This window comes from Lepidochelys olivacea (assembly GCF_965140295.1).
Source record: "Lepidochelys olivacea isolate rLepOli2 genome assembly, chromosome: 3".
Lineage (NCBI taxonomy): Eukaryota > Metazoa > Chordata > Testudines > Cheloniidae > Lepidochelys > Lepidochelys olivacea.
The window spans coordinates 46435134-46459628 of NC_140413.1; the positions used below are offsets into that span (position 1 = coordinate 46435134).

The following is a 24495-nucleotide window of genomic DNA, read 5'->3' on the forward strand; positions in this document are numbered from 1 at the left end:
GATTAAGGCAGATTATAGCATTGGGATAATGTCTGACTCCTTGTGTTCCATTGAGTCGTAAATAAAACCCTGAAAAATCTGAATGTTACTATGGTGATGTTAGTAAAAGCCTGGGTTCTGGAGTAAGCAAACAGCTTAGAAACATGCTGTCACTTATGATAATGAGCATGCCATAGTTGTCAAGTTGGGTATAGCCAGAGATGAGTTTAGTGGCTGCTGCTGTAACTTTACAGCCCACATGTCATCATCTAAAAGCCAATCAGTAAAATTACTTTCATATAATGACTAAAAAAACCTACATTATCTTTTTAGTAACTTAATATCACCGACCTTTTTATCGAAGTGGAAATGTGGGGTGTTACTTCCTTTGTTGATTCCTTCCTTCCTTGAACTGTTTTTAAACAAACAAAAAACTAATTTTTAAAAGTTCTCTTTAGTCTATCAAGCAATCATGTGAAATGAAGTGTGAGGAGATTTTAAAAAAGAAATTATTGGTGGATGACTTCCATTAGAGATCACTGGAATACACTGTATAAAGCTTCCTTTTTCCTTAGTTACTGAAACTATTAAAGAAAATATCTTAAGATGACTTCAAAAATTATCATTTCTATTTTTAGCCTTTTTAACCTGGCTTCCTTGGAACTAAGAGAGAATCTTCTGACATACTTACCTGAGTAAGTTCCATTGCATGTGTGTCTGTGGTCGTGTGTGCTTTAATATATGCCCATCCTCGGGGGGGGAAAAAAAAAGTCTGAAGTTAATATTTTCTCTGGCCCTCATGTAATTTGTGGATGAATACAAGGTGTTTTCAGTCTCCTGCGTAATGAATGAAGAGTTACGGGCTGTAGCTTTCCCTTCATAAATAGCAAGTTGCCTCAGGAACTTAGTTCATAACTGGTTAGGAACAGGAGTCTGAAGGCTGTGTGCAAATCAGTTTTACCTGTGTAATATATCTGTGTAATAGAAATGTGCAGAATATACTGAATAGCTAAATACTGTAAACGAATGCCAAATTATTAAAGAGGTGGAAGCTTTAATCATTACATGACCAATATTAATTATTACGTAAATGAAGGTAGATCTCATGTTCAAAACTTTTAACATTCACTGTGTGAGCTCTATTAAACCTGTGTGGAGCTTTACATTTTTTAAAAAAACATTGTAAATAAGCAATTACATGAGAGGCTGAGTAATTTACAGAAACCTTGCAAACCTGGAGATGAGAGCGTCTGGCATCCCCTTGCAATATATAATTCAACCCCACTACTTCAGTGAAAGAAAGAAGGTCCTAGGATTTTTATTGGGGTGCTGTGTCTGCACCAGGTACAGGGAGTCAAGTCTTTTTTTTGACGGCCCCTGCTTGGACATCTGACTGTTTTTTTGAACTCCTTTCTCCCTTTTGGCTACTGGAAGAAGAAGATTTTTCCCTTCTTTCTTCCCAGTACCCCAGAGTCTCCTCACTGCTGATGGACTAAGGGAGTAAAGAGTCTCTTCTCTTAGCTTCCTGGCTGCTACTATCAGGGGATACTCTCCTCCTGTATCATCCTCTTTTGAAACTTCCTCTCTTGCGGATATATCCAGTAGTTCCCCAGTTGCTGCTGTTCGTAACTCTCATGAGCCTCATGGCGCTTCAAATGCCACAATGAACTATAGAATAGTTAGTATGAATAGATAGTTTTTCCATGCAGCATCAGAGTAAAACTGTTTATAAATGGATAGTCTTACTGCTGCTCAGAGTTCTGACTAGCAGTAGTGAAACTGGCCAGTCTTGTCTTCATGCTGAGGCAGCATGGGGAAAGGTAAGCAGAAGCTCCAGAGGAGGGGTCTGTTCTGAAGTGTCAGGAAAGTTCTGTTTGTTCACATTCAGAAGGCTTCTTTTAAAGCCATAAATGCTCAAATGTTTTTTTTTAATTCAAGTGAAATTCTGTACAAGCTAATGAGTTAAGACATTCATCAGGGAAAAAAATCTTTATTTGCTCTTGGTGAGTAGGCACATGAGGGACTTGTTAAATCTTGACCTACATCTTTATAAACCATTTAACATGAACAATGCAGGGTAATGTAAAGAAGTTTTCATCCAGGCATAAATTGTTTGGCTCCATTTTGTGGAGGTTTTCAACTTATTCTAAATTGTGGTATTGACCATGGCTAAGACTGGTGATTAGCATAGTGGGCTATGATCTTATCAGTTATAATGTATTTTATGCTTGAGAGGCACAACATTATACTGACAAACCCAGTACTCTTCAGTATCATGTTAATGTACATAATCTATGCCCAATAAAATCCTTTTCTAGAAGGACGTTTGGCTATACAGTGGAAAGAGCTCATTCAAGTATCTAGGGGTTCTGATGGGATCTAGGGGTTCTAGCCTAATGGGGTTCTTTCTCTGCTTACAGATCACTCACCCACCTGCAGAGACTAGAAGAACTGGATTTAGGAAACAATGAACTTTATAACTTGGTAAGATATTATCAGTGGAATATGTCATTGAAAATGTTGCTGTTTCATGTGGAACTAAAATATCCAGAACAGAAATGTTGCACACTGGAAGCAGTGACACTTCTGGAACATTTCTATACGTATAAATGAAAAATTGGCAGTGACATGCTGCCATCATGTTACCTATTTCTTGCGATCATCGTACAATACAAAACAATAAGTTCAGCTGATGTACCTTGATACTTTTATGACCCTATCCTAACTATTGCTATAGCTATTAAAATGATGTGATCTGTAGTCTGGCACTTCACCATATGTTATTAATTTGTGGTAGAATTATTTTTCTGCAAAAAAGGAAGGATCCCCACAGATCTCTCTGCAGAAACAAAGCAAGGGGCACAGATTGTTTTCTCTGTTCCTCAGTTGTGCCCCAGTACTTACCTTTTTTTTATTTCAAGATTGAACGGACGTCTCATTTGGGTGTTAAAATATGAAATAAGGCTCTTGTGCAGAAACACAAATGCTTACACTTCGCTCTTTTTAAAGCATATTTTAGTGATTACGCTAAACACTAAAATTATATTAATGTTACAATTATGGTTCCACCAACAACTCTAATTACGCACTTGTGGTATACTGTGTTCTCCCGTATATTCTTATGGCATTCAGATATGACAATAATATATAGTATTTTGTGTGTGTATATGGGGGGGGGTGGGAAGGGGATGGGTTAGAGTTGTTTTGGGAGCTATAACTTGGAGTTTAATTCTTTAGGTAAGCAAAACAAGAAAGAGGACCCTGTATGGTCACTTGAATATACATTTTTTTTCTGATTCTGTCTAATGGGTTGTAGTTGCTAGCCTAATACCTGTCTCTCCTCTGCATGTAAGGGTGTTTAAAAACTGTCTGAGAATGTGGAGTCCCCTTTGTTAGACTAACATAGTCTTAGTCAAAAACATAAATCACCTGTTGGATACTTACCAGAATATATAATGAATACAGATAACTTATGGTCATACGTAGTCACATTTTCTAAATCAGAACTAGCATTACAACATAGTAATAGTACTAAAATCAGTGTGTTTGGTCTCCTGGGCAACCAGTTTTTCTTCTGTTGCATGCACTGCTTGTTTCTGTATTACTCTAACTACCTTTTGCTCTTTTGTTTTTGTTTACATTTTGCAGCCAGAAACAATTGGTGCACTTTTCAGTCTTAAAGACCTCTGGCTGGATGGAAACCAGTTAGCTGAAATACCTCAGGTAAAGTAGTGTTCTCGTGAAAAAAGTATGTGTGAAGAAAAAATTTTTTGCGGCTAAACTACAAATATCAAACTTCCTTTTTTGGGGGATATGTTTTTAAACTTTGAAGTTTATAAGCTTTTTTGAAAAGTTCAGCGAGTATCTTTAGGATTTCTGCCCCTCAGCTTTAGAAGGTTGGGCATGATGCCTTTGTCATATGCACCAAACATGGCTGATAGGCTTCAGAGTATTTATGTGATGAATGACAGGACATTTCCCCTTTCCAGAAATGGATTATTCTGTCTGTAGTGTTCATGGCCCAGGGATCAGGGGACCAGTATTCAGTTCAACTGATCCTCACTCTTCACACTTGTCAAAATGCAACTAATCAAAGTTGTGTGTGAACTGTCCTCTTCTGTAGCTTTCTTCTGCTGTTTAAAATACAGTGTACAGAGGATATAGGATAATAAAATTTCCTCCATAAATAGAATTTTGAGACCCCAGTCCTGCAACTGGATACATGCAAGCAAATAACCCATTGACTTCAGTTGCAGGATGAGGGGCCTTAACAGCTAAGGTATTTCTGTAATCTAGTAAGCTTCCCTGTCCTTAGTGCATTAAGAACAGCTTTTTTTTTTTTTTTTTTTTTTTTTAAGATTCAAGCCAAAAAATCAGGCCATTTCACTGGTATTCTATATGCTGAGTCCACTGTGGGTGGTGTGGAAATCTTGCATGCTGAAAATCAATGCAAAAATAATAGTGATTGCAACTGAACTTAGTGTATGCCTTTTTCAGTCATTTAGACTAGCTACAGTAAGAACTTGTAAGAGGATCCAATTAGACTCTGCTATATCAGGCTTTCTGTGGACATCTGAAGTTTAGCAGCCATTTTTAGCAATAATTAGTGGGTTTTGTTCATGTCCAATGGAAAAATCCTAAGAAAAAGCCTTTTATGAGCAACTTACTTTATGTAATTAGTTGTTCAAATATTAGAAAATAGAGAGAAAAATCTTTGCTATCTAACGTGATCAGTCTTCAGATTTTCAGTGATCTTGTTGCTACTCTGTAAAAGTCTATATATGAAATATTAAGGTTGCTGTTCTATTTTTTATCTTTATTTTCAGCTGTGTTGGTACAGCAGTGCTGAATGTTTTGATGATTAAAGTCAGCTGTGACAGAATGTGTGTAGGTGTATACTCAGAGTGAGGGTGTACTGAAAAATATAAAAATAAGAGGTGTCAATTTTTCCCAATCAGATCTTTAGATAAACTATATCATTGTCAAAACTAAGTAATTGGTAACAATAGCTGAGGACCTCAGTATAATTTCATAGCTTTATAAGCTTGCTAGTGCAGCACTTCTGATTTGTATTTCTCCATTTGTTGCAAAGGGAGGAAAAAGATATGAAATCCCTAGATACTGATAGTTATGGTATGTTGAAATATCAGCCAAGAGGGGCTGATCATAATTTGCCTTGAGTTACTTGGGAGAGACAGACTTTGTACTTGGGATTTCAGTTCTGTAACTCTAAGAAACAACTACATTGAGTATTTCCTCAAGAAAAAGACTGTTTTGGCTTATGTTTCACTTATATTGCTTGCTTGTGGTTCCTATTATGTACACAATGTTTGAGATGGAAACGTTTTGTCTAAATTACCTAGCCTGTGCTAATCAATATTTTTATCATAAGAAGCTGCTGTTGTCATTTGTAATATCACACAAAATGAAAGTGGTCATCTTCCAGCATTTAGAAAAGAGGTCCTCCTTCTGAGTTCTTCATGGAATTTAAATGTGGTAGGAAACTGTCAGTGACTTGGTATTGCAAGTTTGGACATGATTTTGGATTTTTTTGTTTTGTGAAATGTGTTGTAGGAAATAGGAAATCTGAAAAACCTGCTATGTTTGGATGTCTCTGAAAATAAATTGGAAAGACTTCCTGAAGAGATCAATGGTCTGACTTCCTTAACAGATTTGCTCGTTTCTCAGAATTTACTTGAGGTGCTACCTGATGGTATTGGTAAGTAGTATAAAGTAAACATAATAGACAACTATTGGATCTGGTCTAAATAGCAAGCGTATGTGTCCTGAATATCTTTTGCAATTTCTGCCTATGTAAGAGATGAGCCTATCCCAATTTTTGTAAACAAAGTCTAATTATACACACAGTCCTGCTAATTTTGCACTTTGAATATTTTTATTTCTACTATGGAATTTATGCCTCACCATTTAGGCTGCCTAAATTTATTAACAACTTGCTGAGCAGAGTATGAGACAGTACATCGTATGTGATACATTACCATCAGCACCAGAGGGTTGAGTGTCACAGTTCAGGGCAACTGCCCCATGCTCCCTCTGCATGGGGTCCACCAATGGCACCCACTCAAGGCTCCCGGCTCCTCAGTTGTCATTTCTCTTGGTTAGAGACACGGATCTTTCTTACTCTTGACTGAGTGTTTTGAGGCTGCACAGTTCTCTGCGTACATTGTGATAACCCCAGAAAGCCAGACTACCTAAACAGGCCGCCATCTTTCTCTTCAAGTGCTATAAACAGCTATAGTTGCGAGCAGTCAAGTTACCACACGGCCCTTTCTAAGCATGCACATTTATTCTTAACATGAAAACATTACAGAGAAAACCTCTAAAAATCAATAAAAGTTCCTTATACGCATGCTAACAACTTTCCAGAGGTCACCCATCAGTAATATGGGACCTCAGTAGGCCCAAATCCTTCCAACCCATCCAGGGAAGGATTAGGTCTGTCTGTTGGTTGGAATGGATCAGAAATAAGACACTCAGTTATTTTAAACTCAGTTTATCCAGAAGTCCTTTCTTTGCTGCTCTCTGGAGAATCCTATTTGAACTAGTACATGGGAGCCTCTCCAGGTGGTGACACCTCTCTGGAAGTGTTGCAGCCTGAGTGAATTTGCCTAATCACCCCCCATTGTTAGTTCTTGCAGGAGCTTTGGTCACCCTCCCCCATGGAATTCATGGAATCCTTGGCCTACAATGATACATAAACTTAATACAGTAAGATCTCCCAAAGATACTGCAGGAACTTGCTCTATCACACTCCGGTGTACAAGTTGATTCATTGGAGGTTTTATAATCTGTAAATTCTATTTTGTAGCACATCACATGTAGTACATTTAGTAAATTTAGTAAAATTCATGGAGCATAGGTCTTTAAAAAAACATTTTGTGTGGTTTTTAAACCACAGCAGCTCCACCCCTGGCTGCCTTTTGCATCTGAGGGGAGGGAGGAGAGTAACTCTGGCAGTTCCATTATCTGCTTCCCTGTTGGGTTGTTAGAACCCTACGAAGAACAGGAATGGAGCTTGACTGATGCTGCCGAGCCTAGCACAGCCATTCAGGGCAGCTCAGGAGAGGGTAGAAGGAAGAAAACTTAACTTGGCACCCAGTGATGACTCACAGGTTCTCTGTCTCCAGAACAAGTTAGAGCAGCCTGGGAAATGCTCAAACTTTCCTCAGCTGGCAGAGGTCTCCATCGTACATAGCACAAAGGGACCAGAACAGGACAGAGTCTGCCTGTAGTGTCAGTTGTGGCTCACTGACCTTTTTAAAAGTAATGTTTGGCTCTTCAGCTGAAAAGGTTAGATACCACTGACCTGGAGGAAGATGTGGTCCTTTCGCCAAGAAGCAGAGTGGCACTTAGTGCTTATACTAGCTATCTGTGTCCTGAACTACAGTGATTCTGGTACAGAGCTCTTTGACAGTGACAGGGCTTGAACTCATCTCCCAGAATGATTTTCTTTGAATTCTGACCTTATCAGTTATTGCATCTGTCTATCTTTGTTGACCAGGCCAGTATGAGACTAACTAGTGTTTGTACAGCACCTAGTGTATTTGGCCATGGTCCTATTTGGGGCTTTTGGGTGTGCTACCTCAAACGACGGCTGTTTACTGTTAGTATTACTACTTCTAGTTTGTATTGCTAGAACAAACTAACAGTAATAATAGTCTGGCATTTATGTGGTAATTTTTGTCAGCTTTTTAAAAAAAGTAGAATGCAAAAAAAAAAAAAATTCCTATTTGGTGCCACTTGGTGACATTGAGGCTGATGTGCAGAGTTCAGGCTACAAGTCATGTACTGATATCAACAGATGGGGTTGTTCGAACTTTCCTTCTATGCCTTTCGGTCTTAGCCCTCTTCAGTAAATATGCACACAGGATATGAAACTGCAGCGTTTACCGGTGTAACCTCCTTGGGAGCCTTTATCATGTGATTTCAGTTACCTGCTAAAATCACTAAGAATAAGTTAGGTGAGGCAAATGCTTGAAAATTTTACGTTAAATATCATAAGAGCACACAGTGGAAGGAAACAAAGCAAAAAAGGAAATCACATGAAATCTTATATATTCATAGAGAATTCATTATATAACGAAGGATCTGGTAACCTAATGTTTGGGATTATAATTGTGTTTTGTATAAAACTAGCATGTTCGTATAGTAGTCCAGCACAATGATAAGGATAGAGAAGGGCATCCTACACCATATCATGGACCTGCCTATTCTAACTAAATGTAGTATGTTTTGATCACAGAAAATTAAATGCGGGTTCAGTTTTCATAAGTACTAGATTGTTTGTTTGTTTTTTAGTATCTGTGTTTAATGAATACAGATTACTAGAGGCTTAAAATTTCAAACACTTTTGTATGCTTATCAGGAAATATTGTATGGCTTGATCTCCCCCCCCCCCCCCCAAATCTCCCCAGTCATGTTTGGATGGTGAAATATTTAACTCCTGATTATCCCACACTCCCTGTCTAAAAGGACTTCCCATTTCTTAACGCATTGATATAGTATACTGTTACCCCTTCGTCAAACTTCAGACTCATGAAATATAACCGAAAACACTTTTGCTCCCAAGCAAACCTTTCAGTTTTTAAAGTTTTTTTTGGATTTTAAAGGCATTTATTATTGGGAGCATTTGTTCTTGAGTTCACCCCACAACTAACTTTTTTTCCTTTTCACATAGTTTTATGGAGTCACTATTTGAGGAGGACGATATGTGATTTTCAGCTCCTCTTTCACCAATAACAATCCTACAGTTAAAATTTATTTATGGATATTTTATTATCATTGCCTAGAAGAACTATAGTGTGCTGGCAATTCAGCACCTAAAATCGAAGTGGAAATAAGCATTACATATTCAATAAAACACAGCCATTGCAAATTGGAAAATTCCCCTGTTTGTCTTACATTTGTGATGTCTAATTCCAAGTGAGCTTTCATTGTCTATATCTGACACTTATCCTGTTTTTGCTATTGAACTTTAGTCTGGAAAACTCTTGTCAAATACACCAAAATTTCCCAACAGAAGAAAAGTTGCACTGTATTTTGTATTATTTTAAATGTTCAAACTGTAGGTTATGTGCAGTTTCATAGTCTCCATTGTCTGCTGTTGAACATGCTTAGAGTTCCTTACTTTATTTTTTTTGCTCTTACTGTTTGTGTTCAATCCCCATTAGCAATGCAATCCAAAACATTAAATGTTTTCTGAATTATAGAATATTTAGTATTGTTGTAGCTTTACAAAACTAGTTAGGTTATCTGAGGAAACAATGCATTGTAGCATTTGGTTTTACAAAAAATTGTAATGCAATAACAAAATTAACATTTTAAAAATGTTATTTTAAAAAAAAATTAATATTTAGATATTCACATATATTGCAGATGTTCTGGAATAATATAATTTCAACAACATGACTGTGTTAATCTTAAAGGGAACATCTGATGCAGGTATAGTTGAAGCCAACCACCAAACTTAACAATTCTTTTATCTATAGGAAATTTAAAGAACTTGTCTATCTTGAAGGTTGATCAGAACAAACTTGTTCAGTTGACAGAAGCAATAGGAGACTGTGAAAGCCTTACTGAACTAGTTCTAACAGAAAACCAGCTGCTGGTGAGTATAGTCTTGACTGCTCAAATAGCTGACAGTAATTAGGCCTGCTGCTATGCCCTGATTCATTCTGGTTGTAATGCCTTTATTTTATTTCTCCTCCTATTATAGTTACTGCTAAGTACAATACAGTGGAGTTTGCATTAAGTAAATGCATGATTGTTACAACAGTCGTGATATTGTTTCCATATAGAATATATTCTGTATATTTAAATGACAATACATTCAAGAGGAACTTTCCATAATATAAAATTGGTAAATCAAAGTTCTCATTTTTAAATAACTGTTTTTCTGCGAGTGATTATATGAGAGAATGGCATTGTGGGGTTACAGATTTGTTTTACTGACTCTTATGGAAGGTATGCTCTCTTTACAAGTATAAAGATTTTCTTCACCTAATGGCAAGACCTGTAGACTCAACTTTTGAGCGAAAAATCAATTTAGATTGTTTTGAATATGCGAATCATTATCAACAACAACAATTGTTCATGTTGCCCAGGTGTAACTAAAGGCAGAACTTGGCTCTGCAATTAGATTTTAGTTCACAGTTTTATTGATGGAGAAAGCAGAATGGAACCCTGTTCAGTTTTAGCTATTTTGGCTCTGCAGTACTAATGAGTAAAAACTTATTTATCAGAATAACAGATGTGAGTAGCCTCAGTCTTTTTACTCTGTTCTTGACCATGGTATGAACTGTAAGCACCGATGACTGAATTGGTGTAGAGCAATGATGCTGAGTAACAAGGTGCCATTTTTACATGGTCCATATTTTGAAGTAGAGCTTCACTTTAACTTGTGATTTGCTGACTTAATCTAAAATTATATACTAGGGCTGTCAATTAATCTCAGTTAAGTCACGCGATTAACTCAAAAAAATTAATTGCGATTTAAAAAATTAATTACAATTAATTGCAGTTTTAATCACACTGTTAAACAATAGAATACCAGTTGAAATTTATTAAATATTTTGGATGTTTTTCTACATTTTATATATATTGTATTCTGTGTTGTAACTGAAATCAAAGTGTATATTTATTATTATAAATATTTGCACTGTAAAAATGATAAACAAAAGACATTAGTATTTTGCAAATCACCTCATACAAGTACTGTAGTGCAGTCTCTTTGTTGGGCAAGTGCAGCTTACAAATGTAGATTTTTTTTGTTGTTGTTGTTGTTACATAACTGCACTCAAAAACAAAACGATGTAAAATTTTAGACCCTGCAAGTCAACTCACTCTTACTTCTTGTTCAGCCAATTGCTAAGACAAACAAGCTTTTTTTTTTACATTTACAGGTGATAATGCTGCCCTCTTCTTATTTACAGTGTCAAGAGAAAGTGAGAACAGGCAGTTGCATGGCACTTTTTTAGCTGGCATTGCAAGGTATTTCTGTGCCAGATATGCTAAACATTCATATGCCCCTTCATGCTTCGGCCACCATTCCAGAGGACACTCGTTAAAAAAATAATGCATTAATTACATTTGTGACTGAACTTCTTGGGGGAGAATTGTGTGTCCCATGGTCTGTTTTACCCACATTCTGCCATATATTTCATGTTGTAGCAGTCTCGGATGATAACCCAGCACATGTTGTTTATTTTAAGAACACTTTCACTGCAGATTTCACAAAACGCAAAGAAGGTACCAATGTGAGATTTCTAAAAATAGCAAAGCACTCAACCCAGGGTTTAAGAATCTGAAGTGCCTTCCAAAATCTGAGAGGGATGGGGTGCAGAGCATGCTTTCAGAAGTCTTAAAAGAGCAACAATCCAATGCGGAAACTACAGTACCCGAACCACCAAAAAAGAAAATCAATCTTCCCCTGATGGCATCTGACTCAGGTGATGAAAATGAACATGCTTTGGATCGTTATGGAGTAGAATCAGTCATCAGCATGGACGCATGTCCTCTGGAATGGTGGATGCAGCACAAATCTTTAGCGCATCTGGCACATAAATATCTTACAACGCTGGCTGCAACAGTTCCATGAGAACACCTGTTCTCACTTTTTCAGGTGACATTGTGAACAAGAAGCAGGCAGCATTATCTCCTGCAAATGTAAGCAAACTTGTTTGTCTTAGCGATTGGCCGAACAAGAAGTAAGACTGGACTTGCATGGTCTAAAATTTTACATTGTTTTGTTTTTGAATGCAGGTTTTTTTTTCACATAATTCTACATTTGTAAGTTCAACTTTCATGATAAAGAGATTGCACTACAGTACTTGTATGAGGTGAATTGAAAAATACTAGATCTCTTGTTTTTTACAGTCCAAATACGTGTAATCAAAAATAAATATAAAGGGAGCACTTTACACTGTATTCTGTGTTCTAATTGAAATCAATATATTTGAAAATGTAGAAAACATCCAAAATATTTAAATAAATGATATTATATTATTGTTTAACAGTTTGATTAATCACTATTAATTTTTTAATTGCTTGACAGCCCTATTGTATACATCTTTTAGTTGAGTTAGCAGAGCTTATTGAACGGCAAGGAATAACCTGAGTATAGTAATAGGAGCTTGCTTCCCTGCCTGCACCTTTTTGGGTAAGTGAAAAGTTCAGGATTCTTTTAGATATAGAAAGAATCGTTTATCCTCTGTGTGTTGGATAGCAAGAGGATATTTTGTTTTGCCTCAACGAGCTCAACTGAGCACTTGTAATCCAGAAGCAGATGGCACGGGAGCCTGTATAAATACAAGAAGTAACCTAATGTCTTTGTCCGTGCCACAGTGTCCCCAATGAGAATTCATACTGAGCCTCTGTAAAGGAGCAGACCCACTGCAGCGCCTCCTGCTGGTCATTGGGAAATTAGCTCTTTCGAGCATGGAGCGTTCTCTGCAGGCCGGTGATCCGCACAGCTCTGGCCCCCATGTACCTCACAGACCCCGGTGCCCCTTTCTCTGGGTTCTGCCCCCTGGCATTATCCCCACACTCTACCTCTGGGTCTCCCATTCCTGGGGAACCCCCAACCCACTATCCCCACCTTGCCTCAGTCTGGGTTACTGCCAGTCATCACCAAGCCCCTGCTCCCTGGGGCAGACTGCAGTGTAAAGGCCACTCATCATAGGCAAGGGGGTTCGGACCTTTTGCCTTCCTCTGCCTCCCAGTACCAATATGGGCCTTGGACCAGGCCCGACAGCCTGGGGAGTTGCCAGCCTGGAGCGCCCCGCTCAACGTGCTCCTTACCCAGCCCTCCTTCACTCCCAGTACCCTGTCAGGCAGGCAGCCAGGCCCTGCTCTCTCCCAGCCTGAGAGAGACTCCTTGGGCCTCTGGCTCACAGCCTTTTTATACAGGCCAGCTGGGGCCTGATTGGGGCATGGCCCAGCTGCGGCTGTTTCCCCAATCAGCCATCCCCAGCCACAGCCTTCTCCGGGGCTGCTTTTAACCCCTTCTATTTTAGGAGCAGGGTAGCCACCCCGCTACAGTCTCAAACAGGGGAAGTAGATGATGTCTGAAAGTGGCAGCCAAAGTTTATACTGTATCTAGCTAAACAGATTCCCTTGTCTTTTACCTCTAACTGCTGAAGGATCTAACTTGACATGAAGGGAAGATTTATTCACGTACATATTCATTTTAAAGTCTTCCATGACTAATAAGAGAATTGGAGAGCCTGTTGTGTAGGAAGCTTTTACTTTGGGTTTGTCTACACATGAACATTGTGTAGGAATAAGATGGAGCATGAATTTAAAATGAATTAACTTCCTGATTCAATTTGGTGTGTTGATGCTCTTATTTCAGAGTAGAGCATCCACACATGAATTTAAATTGGGAATAGCTCCCTGTGTAGACAAAGCTCCCCTTTGATGCCAACTAGTGCTGTGCATATCTTTATAAATAATGGTGGAGTCAAATTGCAGGCCCCACTGCTATGTGGTTGCTCTTTGTGTCGCTCCCTGCTTTGTTAATCAGTTGTTTCAGCCAGTGATTTAATGCTACACGTGTTGAATGAAAATAAAATCTGAGGTTTAGGGTGTCTACACTGCAAAGTTGTTGACACAACTTTTGTCTTTCTCAGGTACTTAAAAAAGCCCACACACAAAAGGCAAAAGTTTTGCCCACGCAAGTGGCAGTGTGAACGTGGCTTTGTCGGCAGGAGCACTCTCCTGCCGACAAAGCTAAAGCCGCTTGCGGGGCTTGAAGTATTTTGTTGGCAAAAGTGCTGACAAAGGGTGTTTACACACCCTGACTTTTAGCAACAAGGCAGTGTCGACACAGCCTTGTCGCTAAAAGCTGCGTGGTGTAGACAATCCCTTAGTTCTAGCGGGAACTTATTTGTTTTTCCACTTCTTCAAAACTGCCTTCTAAAGGACACTTAAATAATGTATCTTCTACCTTGTGTATATGGTCATTTTAGTACAAAGATAAAGTAAGGAGTGCAGTTTGGTTAGAAGCTGAAACAAGCAGGCCAATTCTGTCTCAGTTACAACTCTGGAACGCCACTGAAATCAGTGGAGTTGCACAGTTGTGACTATGAATAGAATTAGTCCTTTACATGTAAACTTTTTTATTACAAAAAGGGCTGTCTCCTAGATCCTATTCAAAGTGAGGTAAAGTTTTGTTTGACATTGTGATAATAGAAAGCTTGTTCATGTGTCACTTTCTATTGAAACAGAAATTGCCGAAGAGCATTGGAAAACTAAAGAAGCTGAACAATTTGAATGTTGACAGAAACAAATTAATATCTTTGCCCAAAGAGGTATGTTGTGTGCAGTCAACCATTATGATTATAGATATGCATTATTATAGATAGTCTGTTACAAACAAAAATGGTGAATATCGGTGCTTGTAGGAAGTAGTGAGCAGCTTTTGTTCTACTTAAATTACTAGAAAATATTCCTACCTAACAGTCTATGACCAAGGCTTTGTCTATAGGATTGCAGAGGCCTGGACAAAAGTAGAGGTGGTTTGGCTGCTAGTGAGTGGCTGGTATAATGGAACAAGAGGTCCAAGACCTAAATAGTTTCTTAGAAACTATCTGATTGTACATGTCAGACCCACCACTACTTGAAGACAGGTTTTTAAGGTCTGCTTATAACTCAGTGCACTTAAACCAAGGTGTAATTTTTTCTGCAGGTAGAATGACGATACCACAAGAAATTCTGATCTTTAAAGTTGTGGTTGGAAAGCACATGGGTGGTGGGATTTTTTTTGTTGTTTTGGTTTTTTTTAATATGAGAGAGAGAGAGAGAAGAAATTATTTGGGGTTCTGCAATTTTGGGATCTTTGTTTTATGAAAGTCTCTACAGGCTGCTTGTGTCATCAAACAGCCAGACCTAAAGCAGTGATTTGTGTAATACTAAGCTTAGCGATACCCTAGTTTTATAGCTGTGATCACTGGGGCTTCTTGCTCAACTTAAGCAGTGTATGAAGCAAAACAAAGGTAGAATAGGATTAAATGTAATGGTGGTCTGAGAAGTTGGTCTAGCTCATCAGTAAAACCTGGAAAGGTTGGTATTGCTGGGGTTGGCAGGGAGTATAATAGAGAGAGCCAGTGTGATGTGATTAAAGCATGGGACAGAGAGTTAAGTGGCCTGAATTCTAATGCCATCTGTGCTACTGATTCAGTGTGTTAATTCCTCTTTGCTACCCCCTGCTGCTGCCTACCCATATTAGAGGTAACAGCTAAGCTTGCTGCAGGGGGAGATTGTAGTCTGAACTCACAGAAATAAGAGCCTTACAGGGATAGTTTGTTGGGGGAAGGAGAGGGGAGGAATAAGGACCTGCAGAGGGGAAGAGCAACCTGGAGTGGGGTCATGGGAAGCAGCCAGGGTGGGACTGTGGTGGTGATGGAAACAGAGACCTGGGGTGGATGGGGAAGTTGGAGTTAGGGGGAGAAGTAGGAACCTGGAAAAAGAGTTGCGGGGGCAGGCAGGGATTGTGAGATAAGTGTGGGAGGGGAAGTGAATTTGGTAATAGGGCTGAAGGAAGTGGGTGGATGGGGGCCAAATCAGGAACCTACAAGATGGGAGTAATGGTGATGAGGGAAGCCAGGGCCCTGGGGTGGGAAGGAAACTGAGCATGTGGGTGTGGAATCAGGGGAAACCGAGATGGTGAGTGGAGAAGGGGGGACCACAGACCCTGGAGTGGGGTGAGACAAGCTAGACCTGGCTAGGGGGAATGAGGGAGCCACACAGAGATCTGGGCATAGTGGGAAATGCCATTAGGGAGGGCAAGGAGGGAAGGGATGAATGTCATGGGTGGGCCATACTGTGCCTCTGCCTGGGGGGAGAATGGGGCATACACAGCCCCCTGGCAGTGGCAGACGGGATGGGAGTGGAAGGAGTTGCTGGGAGTCCCTGAAATAGAGGGGGATGGGAGGGTGGCATGCAGGGAACAGGGGTGGGGATGGAGGAAGGAAATGAGACCTTGGGGTGCACAGTGCATTCAGCCTACAGAAGCTACAAAATGTGTAACCCCTTAATAGTCACCTTTACAAAGCAGTGTGCACTTAATTAGCTTTTTATCTAAACATTTCCGAGGTTTTTTGTGTGTGTTAGTGCTCACTATAATCAGAATGATAGGCTTTAATCTTATATCTATGTCTTCACCACTAACAAAATGCTCTGGAACACTAACTCTGCTTAAGTGCATTTGCTTTGTACATGATTTGCTAGTCCTTGAAACTTCAGGAAATGCAGTCTGTTACTTTCTATTACACATGGCTATTATAGCCTTTCACCTCAAAGTCAGTGGTTTGAATTCAGAGTTGGTAATGGTAGCAAATGGAAAATAAATTACACTCTTGGATCCACGTGGTAGATTGCATTTGCTTCACTTGCTTTCATAAATAACATGTCACAGAAACCACTGTGGCTGCCTCAGTTCTTTGTGCTTAGACAGGCCAACACGAATGCCTTTTTGGATTCTGCTCCCCCCAAAAAAGACTTATGGAACACTCGTGGGGTCATGTGGAGAAGCTTGCTGTGCTGCTCATGCTGTGTGTGCTTGGGGTAATTAACAGTTCAGTTCCCTTAGTATAGTACCCGTCTTAACCACAAACACTAGCTTTAAGCAAATCATAAGTTTTTTTTTCTTATTTGTGGCACAAATTCATGATGTTAAAGTGGATGGGGGGCAGGGAGGGGAATGAATGGAGATTCTTATGTTCTACAATTCTAAAAGAAAAAAGGAGTCTGACCAGCCTCGTAGGTGGTATGGCACATGCAGTATGGGCCATGCAAACAACCCAGGCTCAGGAGTGTCTTCAAGGATACTGATGATGTTGATCATGACTCCAGGGATGAATCTCATCATGGAGGAGATTCGCTTGGTCTTTTGCTGAAGATTGTGTCCATTTCCCTACTGAACAAAACAATGTTACAAATATTGAAGACCTTTTCATTCACTCTTCTTGGTAAGAGAAGGGAAGAACCCTGCTTGTGACTACTTAATAGTGAGATTGTACTGTGTTCATTACCACTTTCCCATTTATTCCCATCTCAAGCTGATTTTGATACAGAAGTTAAGCAAGGAGGTCTGAACGTTCACTTAAAAAACTGCCGTTGGTGACTTGGTCCCTCTGTGTATTGAACTCAAGGTGGCTGTCGGGATGGCATTGGGAAGATGGTGGTCTCTGACCTCTAAATGTCAGTAGTCAAGTGTGAGCTGCTAAACACACATGTGTTCTTCCCCTTCCGGCCCCCTAGAATGTCTCCCTGCAGCAGAGATATAACTTGTACCTGTGATATCAGAAACTGTTTGTTTTAATGAAATATAGTGCTCTGACAGAACTATGAATTGTATGAATAAAACTTTATTTTAGGTGTGGGGTTTGGGTAAACCTGTGAAACAAGTATTTATGTACTTATACCTATACGCTCTTGTAAAACCAGTCTTTCCCTACTGCAGTAAGGTGACATTGACACCTTATTACATAATTATGGTATGGTTCAAGATTATTCTGAACCTTTAGCATCATAATTCTTTAGATGCTTTCTGGTTCAAAGGTTCTTCTGAACCTGATGGCAATTCATAATGTGAAAATGTTAAAGACTGAATGGCTGCCAGATACTCCAGTCGCTTGACAAGTTATGTATTCAGTATTCGTATTTTGAAGATGATTCTGCTCTCATTGAAGCTAGTGGCAAAACTCTAACTTCAGGAAGAGCTGAATGTGTTTAAACTTGTTCATGATCACAAATGGTTTATTCCTTTAAACTTGAAAGACCTGCTCGGTGACTAACTCTAATCTTAAATCGCATCCTGCGGTTAGAACATGAGCGAAACTAGTGTGCTGAACCACCTGTTTAGGATACTTTAAAGTATCCTAAATTGTGTAATTACGTGCTCATTAATGAGCCTACATCTGCAGAAATCTGACACAGAGAACTACCTGGCATAATAAGTAGAGCTGGTCAAAAAAATTTTGTTGGAATGATTGTCTGTCTGACTGAAAATATCCATTTTGCAAAATCAATATTTTTCCTGGGAAAACTTCAGTTTTCCCTTGGGGGGAGAAATCAAAATGACAGTTTCCCTGTTGAAGGCTCTTGTCAGTTTCTCTTTCTGCCTTCCCCCAGCCATCCAGCTGCTGTGTGCACTGAACTCTGACAGCCAGGCTGGAAGGCTTATGTCAGTTTCACTGGGAAGCTGGAAAATGCTGTTCAGAGTCTCCCAAAATAGCTTTTTTTGTTTTTTTTTAAATCCCTTCCCTTGAAATATTTCTCAGTTTTGACTTTTCCTTCCCAGTTTGGGATTAAAATTTGTTCCAAAAACATAAATTTTTTTGTGGGAAGGGATTCCTATTTTCCAGACAACTGTAATAATAACAAAACAAGTAAAACCTCCGGTGTGAATCTGTGGATTCGTTTGGGTAAGTTATGTGTTTACTTTAAGGCCTTTAGTTTTACATCATTCAGTTTCAATTATTTCTTTAATTTCATAAACTGGAATTATAGAGTTTAACCCTTCAGCCACAGCCACCTCGAATTTATGAGACTGGCGAGAGAGAGTGAATTTGGGGCAGCTGAAGCCAGGACTCCCTCTACATGATTTGTCAGAATTTGCAGTTGAAGCCCACCTTTTCCTCTTGCACTGCTCTTCAGCTCACTCCCCTTTCCCAGCCATGGCAGCACTCGAGGCCATGCTGCTCTTAAACCAGCAGCACTGCTATGGGTGCCCGCATGGCCCCACAGTATGCCAACATTTTTATGGCTGACTTAGAACAATGCTTCCTCAGCTCTCGTCCCCTAATGCCCCTACTCTACTTGCGCTATATTGATGACATCTTCATTGTCTGGAGCCATGGAAAAGAAGCCCTTGAGGAATTCCACCATGATTTCAACAATTTCCATCCCACCATCAACCTCAGCCTGGACCAGTCCACACAAGAGATCTACTTCCTGGACACTACGGTGCTAATAAGCGATGGTCACATAAACAGCACCCTATACCGGAAACCTACTGACCGCTATTCCTATCTACATGCCTCCAGCTTTCACCCAGACCACACCACACGATCCATTGTCTACAGCCAAGGTCTACGATACAACCGCATTTGCTCCAACCCCTCAGACAGAGACAAACACCTACAAGATCTCTATCAAGCATTCTTACAACTACAGTACCCACCTGCGGAAGTGAAGAAACAGATTGGCAGAGCCAGAAGAGTACCCAGAAGTCACCTACTACAGGACAGACCCAACAAAGAAAATATCAAAACGCTACTAGCCATCACCTTCAGCCCCCAACTAAAACCTCTCCAGCGCATCATCAAGGATCTACAACCTATTCTGAAAGACAAGCCATCACTCTCACAAATCTTGGGAGACAGGCCAGTCCTTGCCTACAGACAGCCCCCCAACCTGAAGCAACCACACACCACACCACAGAACCACTAACCAGGAACCTATCCTTGCAACAAAGCCCGTTTCCAACTGTGTCCACATATCTATTCGGGGACACCATCATAGGGCCTAATCACATCAGCCACACTATCAGAGGCTCGTTCACCTGCACATCTACCAATCTGATATGTCATCATGTGCCAGCAATGTCCCTCTGCCATGTACATTGGTCAGACTGGACAGTCTCTATGTAAAAGAATAAATGGACACAAATTAGATGTCAAGAATTATAACATTCATAAACCAGTCGGAGAACACTTCAATCTCTCTGGTCACTCGATCTCTAACGTAAAAGTTGCAATATTACAATAAAAAGACTTCAAAAACAGACTCCAATGACAGGTTTCAGAGTAACAGTCGTGTTAGTCTGTATTCGCAAAAAGAAAAGGAGGACTTGGGGCACCTTAGAGACTAACCAATTTATTTGAGCATAAGCTTTCGTGAGCTACAGCTCACTTCATCGGATGCATACTGTGGAAACTGCAGAAGACATTATATACACAGAGACCATGAAACAATACCTCCTCCCACCCCACTCTTCTGCTGGTAATAGCTTATCTAAAGTGATCACTCTCCTTACAGCGAGAGACTGCTGAATTGGAATGAATTTGCAAACTGGATACAATTAACTTAGGCTTGAATAGAGACTGGGAGTGGATGTGTCATTACACAAAGTAAAACTATTTTCCCATGTTTATCCCCTCACCCCACTGTTCTTCAGACGTTCTTGTTAACTGCTGGAAATGGCCCACCTTGATTATCACTGCAAAAGGTTTTCTTTCCCGCCCCCGCTCTCCTGCTGGTAATAGCTCACTCTCCTTACAGTGTGTATGGTAACACCCATTGTTTCATGTTGTGTGTGTATATAAATCTCCTCAGTGTATTTTCCACTGAATGCATCCGATGAAGTGAGCTGTAGCTCACGAAAGCTTATGCTCAAATAAATTTGTTAGTCTCTAAGGTGCCACAAGTCCTCCTTTTCTTTTTGTGAATACAGACTAACACGGCTGCTACTCTGAAACCAAGCAACTACCAGATATCCTTGGTTCCTTTAAAAGATTCAGTAGATATTGCAGCACTACCTCAAAGAGTTTAGTCATTTAGAGACGATACACTGACTAGGATGAAGGATACCACATTCAAGCAAAGTAACAAAGGTAGTAAGAGTTATGTCATGTTATTTCCATCTCTTTTTAAACTGTCCCAACTGATATGACTATAATTTACCCCTGCTGTATTGTTCAAAAGAAAAGAAGTGAGCATCCAGGAAGGATAAATGAGGAGAGGGTACTGGCTTTGCAGACCATTTCAAGAAGGGCATACCAAGTTGCCAGGGAGGAGTGGGGAGGAGAAGAAGCAGATAGATGGAGCCTTGAGGTTTGCAAAATTTGCAGAGTAGTAGCACAAAAAAAGATTCAGTAAATGAACAAGAAAAGGTGAGTGATGCAGGGCCTTAAAGGATAAAATCAGAGTCCATGATGCAATAGGGTATGGGAGAGCCACTGGAGACATGAAAAGTCAAAAGAGGAAGTGGTATGGCTGTATTTGGGATGGATAGGTAGTGGGTGTCATGGTTATCAAGAAAGTGAGAGGCTGCAAGAATCAAGACTGGAAATGATCAGGGCATGGGTGAGAGAACGTTATTGTGGAGGAACACATGGCAAGACATGGACATATGTTGAGAATGAGATAAGAGTTGCAGATGATGATCCCCAAGTTGTGAGGTGAAGGATGGTGGTATTGACCGACTGGGAAAGGAGGAAGAGTGGGAGAATTTTGTGTGAAAAGATAGAGCTTTGCTTCAATCATGTTACGCTTTTAATTAATGGTGAAATATCATCTGGTAGAAGACATTGGAGAGAAATGGCAATGTGCAATTTGGCAGAGATGGAAAGATCAGTGGTGGGCTGAGCTGAATTATCCGCATAGAGATGAGAGCTGAAACCATGGAAGTAGAAAGAATCACCCATGTCTGAGGTTTAAGGGTCATCCACAGTGGGATAAGGGAAGAGCAGTCACTGCTGGAAGAGCAGTCAGACTTAGGAAAACCAAAAAATTGTACCAAAAAAGCCAAGGGAAGAGTTTCCATGTTATCCAATGAAGTGTATTTTCGAGAACACTTGCATTTTAATGTAAATAATAAGCATGTGCATGATTTGTATGTAATTTTTCTAAATCCTAAACACTTAATTTTCTTTCAATTATCAGATGTAGACTGCATAACTATCAATTGTAGGGCTCTGATATCTTATTTTAAACATATGTAATTCAACCTTACAAATTGCCATCTGACCAGCTGGGTTGATTTTATTTGTTTGGTTTTATTTATTTTTTTTAATTTTTAAAGGAAAACAGACACGTGATATAACATGGCTGGTATGCAAGGCTGTTGTAACAGACCTAGAAACTTGTTTTTGTATCGTACTAAGATATATTTTCTTATGTTATGTTTAGTTGTGTGTAGACTATACTTTGAAATTGGTTGTGTATCAGCACTTTCCATGGCATATAGTTTAGTAAAGACAGTTTAAAAAATGTCCTCACTTTAAGCAGCCCCAATTCAACAGGGCACTGAAGTGTGCACTTTCCTCAGATGAGTAGGCCCATTAAAATCAGTGAAGTCCATATTTAAAGTTAAGTATGTGCTTAAACGTTTTGTGGAATGAGGGCTGAACTGTTGTATGTTTAGTATACATGTAATGGTTTGAATATGTGTTTGAAATTATGCATAATAGATGTTGCCAAACCAACAAAAGCATGGCCTGAGTCCCTGGCTCTTTGTCAATTAATGACGTGCAGCCAAGTAAAGTACAGTGTTCTGGTATTGCATTACTTCATAGTGGTCACAGTGACATATTTTTCTTTCAATATGCTGTTTAGTACATGCAGTCTACCTCAATGGCTTTTGTGTTTCGGTCCTGGTGTCTTCCTACAATGCTGGGTGGATGCATTCTTTTCTTGAAATAGTAGCAAATGCTTATCTTCCAAATGATTCATTTATCCTGTCATAAAGTTTTCCCTTAACGTTAATTGCTCAATATATGCTATCTCCCCCATGGAAGAACATTATTTCATAAACAGCTTCCAGTATTTTGTCTGTGTAATTTTTTATTTTGAAATACAAATGGTCTGGACTTGTGAGTTTATTATTAGACTATGTTCTGATGAATAGTTCATGTTAAAGTAATTGAGGTAGCAGCAACCACATGTGAATTTTGGCAGCTCTTTAGGGGAGATGGGATTTATGTTTTATCTCCATTTTTAGCATAGTATGGTCCATTCAGTACAGATGATGAAGAATAAATCAAATGAATGTCTCTTGTGTTTTCTTAATTGTTAGCTGCTTGGAAAATTGAGTCAGGTAAACTTGTAACCTTTTAAATATTATTCAGTCCACAGTTGCTCTATCTCTCATTTAAGTGCTTTAAATGCATGATGACTCAAACCAGCTGGCTCCACTGCACATTCTTCATTGTCAAAGTATAGAAATTTTCAGCTTAGTGGGGTATCCCAACAGGGCTGCATGGCTTTTTCTGTTTGTCTGGCAAAATTGTTCAGATCCTCATGCTCCCAAGATTGAATTACTCAAACTTCATTCATAGAAAAACAAACACTTTGTGTATGGTGAGTCATCACTTGCCAGCTCATCTAACATTCACTAACTGTAGCTGTTGTCCTCACAGCTCCTCATATTAGATGCACCAATTAGACACTGAATAGATTTGATTTTTTTTTTCTAGATGGCACCTCAAATGCTGTGAATTTGTCAAGACAACTTAATTAACAATTTGAGTGAGTGGTCACTTGATGCTGCAAAGAGGTGGTGAAATAAAGTAATTAGCAGAAGAATTGTAATTTTAACATTTTTGCTTATGCTTTCAATGCCAATTTCTAGTATAGTTAAATACTGCATTTGTCCATGAAAATATATGTAAATGTAGATGAAGGTGGTGGATGTTTTTGTTTTGGTTAGGGTTTTTTAATCCAATATGTTAAAACCTTTATTAACCCAGGAGAAAGGGAGTAGTGGGTTAAATGCATATGATCAAAACATATTATTTTGTTTGAAGACAACACACAGCTTAATTTTAGATGGATTTTTGATTATTAATTTCTAGCTTTGGCCAAGGTAGAGCTTGCTCTGATAGCTAGTTGGTACTAACACAAGTAATTTGAAGATCCGTAATCAAGGATTTTAAGAACTTTGAATGTTGTTTGTAATGAAAGAACCATATTGCTTTACAAAGGAGCCTACTCTTTTAGCAAGAGAGTGGCGTTGGTGGTGTTGCTGACAATAGAAAACATTTCATGTTGGAGAGAGAGCTGCTAAAGGGGAGGCATCCTGGATAATATCAATTATATATTGGCTCACTTGAGAGAGGGAATATTAATTAATTGAATAATAAAATATTATTAAACTACTTAAATTGTGTGTGTGTATATATGTGTAGAAAGAGTCTTACTTTTTAGACTAGGATCCACATCTGTAGCTTCTGCTTTTACTAATGCAGTCAGGTTTTAAATCAACTTGATCTGAAAGTTTCAAAAGGCTTCTGATATTTTGGCCTAATACATGGATTAAGGGGAAAGAAATATACTTTTAAGTAAGAGGGATTTTTGTTCTTTTTTTTGTGAACATATATAAGATTAGCAGACCCAAGGTAAGTAAGGTTCTCATCTGAAGGAGAACAACCAGTGAATTGCTTGAAGAAGCTTTCTGCTGGGTGAATTCAATAACCTCAGTACTCTTGTTATCAGTAGTTGCCATCCAGAGCAAAGGTCATTGAAGCTGGATTTTACCAATTTAATGCTATTTTTAACTATGCATTTTATGTGAAAATATATTTTGCATCAAAGTCCGGGTGTAGAAACTTGTATCTATGATGAACAGAGGATATATTACCCATGTGGAGTGCTGTGGATGAGGTAAGCTTAGTTGGCAGGATGGAGGGAGTTAAATGATCACATTTGGAAAAAGGCTGGAGGCAGAGGATATTAGAGTATATTGGGCAGCTTGTATGGGAAAGAAGGGATCAG

General features: G+C 39.2%; 1 protein-coding gene across 2 annotated transcripts in view; it reads left to right on the top strand.

The window, feature by feature from the left end:
* Positions 1 to 24495, top strand: part of LRRC1 (leucine rich repeat containing 1) — a 115230-nt gene that overhangs the window by 82405 nt on the left and 8330 nt on the right. Inside the window, exons 5-10 of one of the 2 annotated variants that reach the window (XM_084622625.1) lie at positions 618 to 674; positions 2400 to 2463; positions 3628 to 3702; positions 5554 to 5698; positions 9489 to 9607; positions 14226 to 14309. In XM_084622625.1, the coding sequence (XP_084478751.1) occupies positions 618 to 674; positions 2400 to 2463; positions 3628 to 3702; positions 5554 to 5698; positions 9489 to 9607; positions 14226 to 14309 (544 nt within the window). The remainder of the gene's footprint in view (positions 1 to 617; positions 675 to 2399; positions 2464 to 3627; positions 3703 to 5553; positions 5699 to 9488; positions 9608 to 14225; positions 14310 to 24495) is intronic. The other variant, XM_084622624.1, reaches the window with a different exon arrangement.